The 9,308-nt window shown below is 40.5% G+C and overlaps 1 protein-coding gene across 2 annotated transcripts; it reads right to left on the bottom strand.

Moving 5' to 3' along the window:
- Positions 1-4,297: 4,297 nt before the first annotated feature.
- Positions 4,298-8,776, bottom strand: LOC115737246 (N-acetylglucosaminyl-phosphatidylinositol de-N-acetylase-like). Of its 2 annotated transcripts, XM_048279513.1 has the most exons (12): positions 8,680-8,776; positions 8,290-8,549; positions 8,042-8,147; positions 7,898-7,958; positions 7,483-7,553; positions 6,148-6,212; positions 6,033-6,077; positions 5,859-5,939; positions 5,555-5,622; positions 5,150-5,198; positions 4,699-4,859; positions 4,298-4,544 (listed from the first exon to the last, which is right to left on the bottom strand). In XM_048279513.1, exons 3-12 carry the CDS (start codon positions 8,130-8,132, stop codon positions 4,436-4,438), a joined length of 801 nt encoding a protein of 266 aa, XP_048135470.1. In that variant the 5' UTR covers positions 8,133-8,147; positions 8,290-8,549; positions 8,680-8,776; the 3' UTR covers positions 4,298-4,435. The 2 variants fall into 2 exon arrangements, with proteins under 2 accessions (XP_048135470.1, XP_048135469.1); XM_048279512.1 differs by lacking the exon at positions 8,680-8,776 and having other exon boundaries at positions 8,290-8,672.
- Between the last annotated feature and the right edge of the window lie 532 nt (positions 8,777-9,308).

Genomic DNA, 9,308 nt, shown 5'->3' with positions numbered 1-9,308 from the left:
CACTGCTTCTTTTTCTAGGCTTTACATTGAAGTCTACGGTGTCCCGTCTAGTGACAAAATCAGCAGAAGAACACTACAAGTGTTAAAAGTTATGTACGGTGTTCACTTTAGTGCCAAAAATATTTGTCGGCTTACTTAATTGCCAAATCGAAGAAAAATGATCACTTAAGTGCCTCCGATGAGAAATTACGACAAAAAATATTACATAGCTTTTTAAATTAAATGTCAATGCCTAGGTCTTAACCAAATGACTCCGCGCTAGAGAAAATCTCTCTGTCTCTGTCGTTCTCTCTCTGTCTCTGTCTCTCTCTCTCTCAAGATCTCAAGCGATCGAATCTCCCTTTGTAGAGATGCTATGACCGCCAAATCTTGCAAATCTCGTAGTTTGAGACCTTCGGGTTGGACGATGCGACCACGTTGAAGCCAAATAGGGTTCGACTAGGCCGCAAGGGTGTCAAAGGGCCAAGTCTCGACCCGGCCCTAGCCGGCTCGAAACAAAACAGTACCAAGCTCGACCCGACCCGACCCAAGCCAAGCCGAGTCGGGTCGGGCCGACTTCTGGTTTGATTCTTTTTTTCCTTTTTTTTTGAAATCAAAATCAATTAACAAATCCATTAAATGAAAGAATATAAAAAGAAAAAATAAAAATTAAATTAAATTAAAAAGAAAACATGGTGTTAAAAATAGTCAGGGGGCGGGCCGGCCCGACCCAACCGAACCGGCTCGGCCCAACCCGGCCGGAGTACCAAACCCAGGCCAGAAAAGGCCCAGAAATTAAGTGAATTTTCGGGTTGGGCTAGGCCGGCCCGTTTGGCACGGGCTTTTTTGACACCCCTACTAGGCTGGATGGATAGGGACTTCTCCTCATCTCTGCGGAGATGACGTCAGAGGATGGAGAATTGCTCTAGGGTTTACGAGTTACTTCGTGGGATTTGGACTGTCCTTCACGAGCTCAATGAGCTGGAGCTTCTGGTTATAGTCGAGGTCATGAAAGAGCGAATTGATTTTCTCCACAAATTGGGGATGACGATCGAGGACATCAACAACTATCCTCTCGTCCTGGCTTGCAATGTGAAGAACATGATTCTGGTGCTCGATTTGCTTTTATGCCCTAATTTTGCCCCAATTTGTCAATTTGGAGAGAAAAAGGCAAACGAGCTCAAATGGATTATCTCTGAGTCGACTATGCCACTTGCGCAACTCTCTCTCCCTCGGTCGTCGATGGCCTCGTTCAAGCTCCGGTGTCTTCTCTAAAATATAGTCCTCTGTTTTTCTCTGTACTTTCTTTGTTGTTTGAGTTCGTAGTCCACGGCTATCTTCCCTCAAATCTTTCCCTCTGTGTTATCCTCTTTCATATTCAAGTCTCACGAAACAAAAGCGATGTAAATGAATTCAAGGTTGCTATTGTGATTTGAACATGTGATAATCACTTTGGCCAACGGATTTAAACGACTCTCTCAAGTACGCTTCACGACTTCATGGAGACATTTCAACAAACGGCTTGCGTGCAAAGAGATTACTAGAAGAAATCTCACCAAGAAATCAGATTTTTATGGCTTTATTCCACCTCAGATAAAACAAATATATAAATGGCATCGTTTGGGACTATTAATGCTGACTGGGCAGGCTGGCGAGTCACATGGGTCGAAAAAATTGCCACGTTGATTTTTGAGGATCGAAATCGGAGTTGGCACTTAAATGGTCTTTTTTTATTTATTTATAAAAAACTGATACTTAAGTGATTCGAGAAAAATTTTTGGTACTAAAGTGACCGTTGTACAAAACTTTTTGCACTTCTTGTGTTCTTCTGTGTAATAAAATCAATACTCATCTTTTGCAACCTCTCTCTTCCCACTTGATTGTGACCTGCCACACACGCTGAATTTTCCTCTGCTTTTACTTCTCCAACTATTCTCCATTGCTAGTGCCATCGAATATATAAATGCCAAAAAATTATCCCCACTTGACACTTTCCTTGGCATCTCTTTATCGCATCATGTAGTGTCAAATAATCTTTCATGGTGCTCGAAATTCCCTGCACTACTGTGTTGCAAAAGGAACATCAAAATAGTAAAGCTTGGAGCCTCATATCCGGATTTATGCCCACAGATTCCAACCGACCTGCGTGAAGCTATTAATATGCTTTGCCACAAAACCTCTGTCAGATAACTTTATATTAACCAGTTTCTTTAGCAAAAATATCTGATCTAATGTAGATGGCTTCTCATAAATATCCATTAGAATAACCATGGCTTCTTTTGCGCTCTTTCCTTTCGCAATGTAGTACCCCATCTTTTTCGTCAGCCATAGACGAATCATACCTAAACCCTTTCGATCGAAAATTTTCCATCCCGATTCTATTGTCGGATCCACTTCCGCGATTTCGGGTTTCCAAACTTGAAGTGGTGCATAGAGGTATTTCAGATAGTCTTCAATTTAGAGTTTCCACCTTTCGAAATTCCGTCCGCCGAACTTATTGATTCCGATTTTATCTTCTATCATACTGTTTGCTTTCAATTGTACATTATTGAAAATCCCTCGATGTTCTCGGTTAGCTAACTCAGGCTCTAATACCAGTTGTTAGGAATTGCACACCGATTCCAGAAAAATATCCCAAGCAAACAATTTACTCATATAAAGTATATTAATAAAAGAATATAATTAGAAGAGCACACCATATATTATTTTTTTATCGAAGTTCGCTCAAACTTGGGTGACGTTTTCGCATAGAGATGCTCTGCGAATCCACTAAATTTCGAAGAAAGTAGAAATACAATGATAATCTTCTCCGAAGATCAAGGCACAAAGAGATGGAAAATACTCGTAAAGCCGCTACGGCATCTCTTTTTCTTTTCTATCTATTCGCTACTTTGTGGTTCGGTATTTTACACTAAATCTGGTGCTACTCTCCACTAAATATTACTGCATTTCTACACTAAATATTATGTTGCATCTCTGCACTAAATATTCTATTGCATCTCTGCGCTAAATATTACGCTAGTGTATCTTTCAATCTGAAGCAAATTAAAGAGAAACGACAAACCTTAATAGTAATTTGGCATCACCCATCAACACAAGATAGGGGAAACACCCTACCTACCCGAAAACCTGCACACACATACCGAGCTTGGTAAATGTTCCACATAGTCTTTCCATGAGGCCACAAATTCAAGTCATGTCATGAGCACGCTTCTAGCTCACATGTTATGCCTTGGGCATTCGCTATTTCATGCACAGTGAGAATTCTTAGCATCCATCATAAAAATGGAGAAATTTTAAAAAAAGGGCATGAAGTGCCTTCATTTTCTTAAATAATGGCCCAAAGTGAACTTATTTCAAACAATGATCCGAAGTGCCCTCATTATTTCGGAGAATGGCTTGACGAAGGACATTTTTGTCATTTGCTTCTTCTTCTTTTTTTCCTTTTTTTCCTTTTTCCCTTCCTTCTCACCGTTGGTCGCTCACCGTTGGTCGATCTCGGGTGATGGTCGGCCATCGGTGAGGGCCGGGCGAGGGTCGGGGAGGCCACCCTCAAGGATGACAAGGGCTGCCATTGTTGGAGTATCGCCTATGCGATGATTATTGGAAAATCTTCAATCTTGTTTTGATGATAACAAAGACAATCAAAAACTACTAATGTATGCATTGGTTGAGTTATACCAGGCTATATATGCACAAGCCGAAATGCAGATAATGTTATAAAGAGCACCGGATGTTTGGAATGCTTTATCAATCTTTAGGGTCGATAGCCAATCTCTAAGATGAACAAGATATTGTGCATTGAAAATGTCTACAAGCTGGAAGGATTTTCAAATAAGGTAAACATCTAGAAAGACCTTGATTGAGGGTGAACAAGCCAAGAAGATAATTTTTTTCCACCCAACAATTAAAAACTAAATTTTTTGTTTTCCTTATTTCATTAGTGAATAGGCGTTTCAAGAATATCCGTCAATGGAATCCGTCAGCTAAAACCATGTATCCGATCCCTCCGTCCTAATTTCAAGATTAATCCGGCCATCCACCTCGTTTCTTGAAGCGGGTTTTCATTAATATCACGGTTGAGATGTGATTAGCGACAATAATTTAATCCTGAAGTACAACGGCTTTCATATGCATTACACGTGCGGATTTGTAATGTCTGACCCTCAGCTGCTTTTACTTGGTCGTTTTCACAGGTGTACGTCGACGGACTTATCACATGGACAGATGGATAACCGTTGTCGTCGCCTACGCAAGAAACTTATCCGAAAAGTTCAAAACAAGACGTTCATCATGAACAGTACAAGGAACTGTAGATGGAAAATAACTTTTCGTACGGACGGTATCCAAGTTCTTCATCTTTTGTTTCGGCTCACAACAGAGATCCAACCTCCATCCGCAGTGTTCCAAGAACCCCATCGTCAGCAAAATGCCTAAATCATATGAAAATACAATGCTACAATTCTTGATCGTTGCCCTTTCGTTGCACTTGCTCCGATCTGTCGATGCTTCTTAGCGTGTTTACGTATGTGTAGCTAGAGAAGGAAACGAAAAGCTTGCGGAACCTACAATGCGAAGAAGCATATTTTATCCACTGGAAGAAGAGAAATCCATCACCAAGATTGCTCCAACTCGGGGGAAACTTGTAGAACACGGAGTAAAAGAGAAGAGGAGAATCTTCAGAACAATTTTGAAGTCGATACAGGGCAGGACACATACCAAACCCATTGACTCGAGTGTTGCGACATAGCAATGAAGCTCCTCCGAGGATTCTCGTTCATTAAGCAATGCACTGACCCAGTGGGGCTACGCGAGGCAAACACCATGGATATCCAAAAATCAACTGGTCCACTATACTTGCGTAAGATGTTGGTACTTACCTGCAAAACACCAAGGATAATGAGATAACATTCAACACAGTACATCATATCCAAGACAAAAATATAACAATCATTCAACATTTGGCAGCTGGATCATAATCTCGCCGACCGAGGATATCACATCAACCTAACAAAATTGTCCATAATAAAGTGACAAGAACTATCATTTGAATTGCTGAACAGAGAGAACAACTAGTAAATCTATAGTCAAAGAGTCTAAGAAGCTGAATTCCAAAGGTTGAACTGCTTTATAACAAAAGGTAAGGCATAGCAAGGGAAAGAAAACATACAAGTTCCCAGGCCTCGATATCTCTTCGTGCCGTCTGTTGAAGGAGCTTCCTGCTCACACCAGAATGCCATGAAAAGAAGAATAAGGTTACTTATAAACAATTTAGGTACGCCATAGGTAAAGAATTGCAGCTAGAACAGATCAATCCCCACATTAGCAGTGGACAAACCAATGTCAAGTGGCAAGGTGAGTAATAAGGCACAGACAATGCTTGATTGATAAATTGCATTAAGAAAACCACTGAGGGAGGGAGGGAGGTAGGGAGGGAGGTAGGGAGATTATACAGTGCATTAGTACTGTTAAATGAGGATCATATTTTAGTTACCTCACATGCATAAAGGACATCGCTGGAAAATTTATAAGATGCAACAGATAGAGAAAGCAATAGATGAAACGCTTCACTAACCGAACCCCGTAATGCACATCACGATGGTTGCAATGGCCCGAAACACCATAGTCATCAAAAGTGATAACCTGAGAAGCTCATTTGATGAGTATCATCCTATAAGCAAGGTCACTCACTATGTTACCAGAGCAACTAGGATTCTCAATTTGACATAGTGGATACAGATGCTCAATGCATACAACGCAAATGAAGAAATTTCACGACTGCTAGCATTAATTACCAAAGGCAAATAAGGAAACAGGGGCGAAGAGCATCTAACTTCAGAAAGATTAATTAAAGTGCCTACTTTCAGTCAATATCTTACCACGTGAATGCCACAAGCAAGGACTTCCTGTTCTATGATCTTGGATAATAAGTTATGATTCCATTTGTTGCCAAACCCATCCTAGAGATTATAGATAAAGTTAAAGATAAGTCAGGCCGACATTTTTAATAACATGAAGATAGACAATAATAGACTTCACTGATCAGGTAGTACCTGCAAATCTGGATGATCCACAACTTTAACTTGTCGGCGTGGAACCTTCATACAAGATTCCACATTAGACAGTCCAAAATGTGGACACAATGTATGGACAAGTTCTGAAAATCACCTCGAGAGTCACACAAGCTTCGTAAAGCTCTTTTTTTCTTATATTTCCTTTGCCATCAGCATCACCTTAAAAGCAAATGAAGATAAGCAAGAAAAGGACATGCACAATAAATCATAGAGTAAAGATACAACTGTTCTAAGGAGCTCCTTGAGAGAAGGGAAAATTCCAAAAAAGAGCCCGAAATCCTCTCATTTTCTCAAATAAGGGCCCCAAGTGAATCTTGTTTCAAATAAAGGCCTAAAGTGCCCTCATTTTTTCAAACAATGGTTTGAAGTAAATGTTATTTCAAATAAGGGCCTAAAGTGGCCATGAAATTTCAAAAAAACACCTAAAGTGGCCATGAAATTTCAAAAAAGGGCCTGATTTCAAGGACATTTCAGTCTTTTTCTATATTTGATTTTTTTTTCTTCTTTATTAAATTTTTTCTTTTTCCTGTTTCTTTAAAATTTAACCAAAAAAAAAAAAAAAAGAACATACGAGAGGTGGGAGGGGGGGGGGGAGGCGAAGGCCGGCGGGGTCGCCGGCGCCTCAGCGAGGGCCGGCGACCCCGCCGATTAGAGGCGAGGGCCTGCTATGGAGAGGGTCGGGCCCTCTCCCGGATTTGGGCAAGATGTCGCCGGCCCCTGCCCTAACCTAGGCGGGGGTCGCCGGTGTCGCCGGCCCTCGCCCTTGTCCGGGAGAGGGCCCGACCCTCTCCCGATTTTGGCGAGGGTGCGGGGTCGCCGGCCCTCACGGAGGCGCCGGCGACCCCGCCGGCCTTTTCCGCCCCCACCGACCCCCTACCAATGGTGGGCCAACCGCCACGAGCGAGAGGGGCAGCCCTCCCACCCATTTGGCTTTTTTTCATTTTTTTTAAAGTTTTCTCATTTTTTAAAATCAAAAAAAGGAAAAAATATAGAGAAAAAATAAATAAAAAATCAAAATGAGAAATGACGAAAATGCCCTTTAGGACAGGCCCTTAGTTGAAACATATTATGATACTTCAAACCCTTATTTGAAATAAGGTTCACTTAGGGCCCTTATTTGAGAAAATGAGAGGACTTCGGGCCCTTTTTTGAAATTTTCCCTTGAGAGAAAGGCATCATGAGACGATGTGTTAGAAACCTTTTACTCTCCAGTTATCACGCGATGAGATGACACAAAACAACATCACTGAAACAATAACTTTGGAAGCTTGTGTAGTGTGATGAATGAAATTCTGATCCAATAACTTATTTTTTGCTAAGATCATACTAGTATTGTTCTCGAGTACCAGGTGCATTGCCTCTTTGAGTGAAGAAGAGAAGGGCTTTGGAAGAATCCTAATGCAATAACATGAAGAAACTATCACATTACCAACTGACAAGCATAAAATATGAAGTTTATGTCCCCTTGAAGTGAGATAACTTATTGTTGGCGAGAAAAACCTGCAATTGAATCATCCAGAAAATCTTCAATACAGAGAGCGAGAGAAAAAGCATTTCATTATTTAACAGATAAGATAATGAGCATTTTGCCATTTAAACATGTTGGATTGTGGACAACTATAGTGTAGTCATAAAAATAAAACCCACGAATACCTTGAACCATAAATGGAAAATGCTAAAATACACGAGTAATTTTTCACAGCTCACAGAAGGCACTATAGGATACAATCTTGAACTCAGAGCCTCGGACATGGATGTATCCAGAATGAATAATAGGACAATATACGATAAAAGCAGCTTTGCTTTTCAGCCAAAAATTGAAAACATTCAAAGGAAAATCTTACATGGACTCGTCGTCAGGGTGGGCTATAACCAGCAAGACATTGCTCTTGTTAGCATTTTCGCCTGATTATTACCACACAAAAACAATTACAAACAAAATAACAAATGACTCAACAAGAAGAAAAGTGATGAACTGGATCACCAACCACTAATCAGAAACAGAGGTTTCCTGGGGAAGTATGCTATCAAAGATGCAAACCATACAAAAACTAGTGATGCAAAAGTCAAGAGCCACATGATGTCAGCTTGTGCCTGCAAAAAAAAAAAAAAATACATATGTTGTTAAAACAACCCGCAAAATCAAGCTAAAAGAGTCACCCATCACCAGTAATGAAAGACTTGACCCCAAAAAAAAAACCAGTAATGAAAGAGAAGGGACAAAGATAGAACCAACCGTGAAAACGAAACACTGGGAACAGATAAAAATTCGATCTTCAACCAAGCAAACAAGTTCAGAATCAGGATGACCATTAGCGGAATTATGCTGGCACGACTGGCACCTCAGAGGTGGCAAATTGGGTGGGTAGGATCAGGTTTGGCACGAGCGCAGATTTGTCTCCGGCGATCGTATTCCACCAGTGACATGAAAACACGCGAAAAGAACTGAACCGATCCATCTAAGCTCGTGGAACGTAACCGACTATAGCCCAAAACCTAAAACAAACAAGAAATCAAAGCATCAATCGACATCAACTCACCGACCAGAGAAACAACACGAGTCTCGCCCAGAACAGCGCCGGCGATTAAAAAAAAAAATGAACGGCAAGAGAAGAACGCTGGGTACCTGAGACTTAGACAATTGGAGTCCGATCGAATTCACGATCTCGGCCACCTCTCTCGAGCGAACAGACGAGTAACGGAACTCGGGTCGGGCATACTGTGGACTTGGTCCTATGGGCTCAATTGGAAATGGGCTGGGCTTTTAATTCGATAAGTGATCACACCTTCTTAACATTTGTCCATGAAAAGTTTAAAAATTGCTCGAGGCTGCTGATATTACGACAGATTTTTGTGGGGAAAAAAGAGAGCAAAAAGAAATTAACAACTCGTCAGGCGAAAAATGAACTTGTATACTAAAAACTGAGTGAATTTTTTCTTTCAATGTAGGGATTAATATCAGATGTGACAATTATTTTTTTACATTAGCTGAGTTACAGAGATAAAATTCAACTATTAACACAATGTATGTAGTTTCTAAAGATGAAAATAAGAAGAAAAGGTGATCACTTACTATAGAGAGAATATTTCTCCTCATCTTCGTGCTTGGGTACAAAATAGTTTCCCATAAAATATGAAATGCAAAAAAAAAAAAAGCATGTCGAGTTGGTCTAACATAACTAAGCCTGATCAAACTGCTTTTCTTACAAAAAGAAAATTAGGGTATTTAGTATAGTTCTCGTTTAGTATTTATAA

The sequence above is a fragment of the Rhodamnia argentea genome, chromosome 5 (assembly GCF_020921035.1).
Source record: "Rhodamnia argentea isolate NSW1041297 chromosome 5, ASM2092103v1, whole genome shotgun sequence".
NCBI lineage: Eukaryota > Viridiplantae > Streptophyta > Magnoliopsida > Myrtales > Myrtaceae > Rhodamnia > Rhodamnia argentea.
The sequence above is the reverse complement of the archived record's forward strand: the minus strand, read 5'-3'. Positions and strand labels throughout refer to the sequence as shown.

Coding starts and splice junctions, on each gene's coding strand:
- LOC115737246 (XM_048279513.1), bottom strand. CDS start 8,132: ATGTGGCTCTTGACTTTTGCATCACTAGTTTTTGTATGGTTTGCATCT. Junction 6,078..6,147: donor AAGCTTGTGTGACTCTCGAG/GTGATTTTCAGA, acceptor TCTTGTATGAAG/GTTCCACGCCGACAAGTTAA. Junction 4,860..5,149: donor ATATCGAGGCCTGGGAACTT/GTATGTTTTCTT, acceptor GGTGTTTTGCAG/GTAAGTACCAACATCTTACG.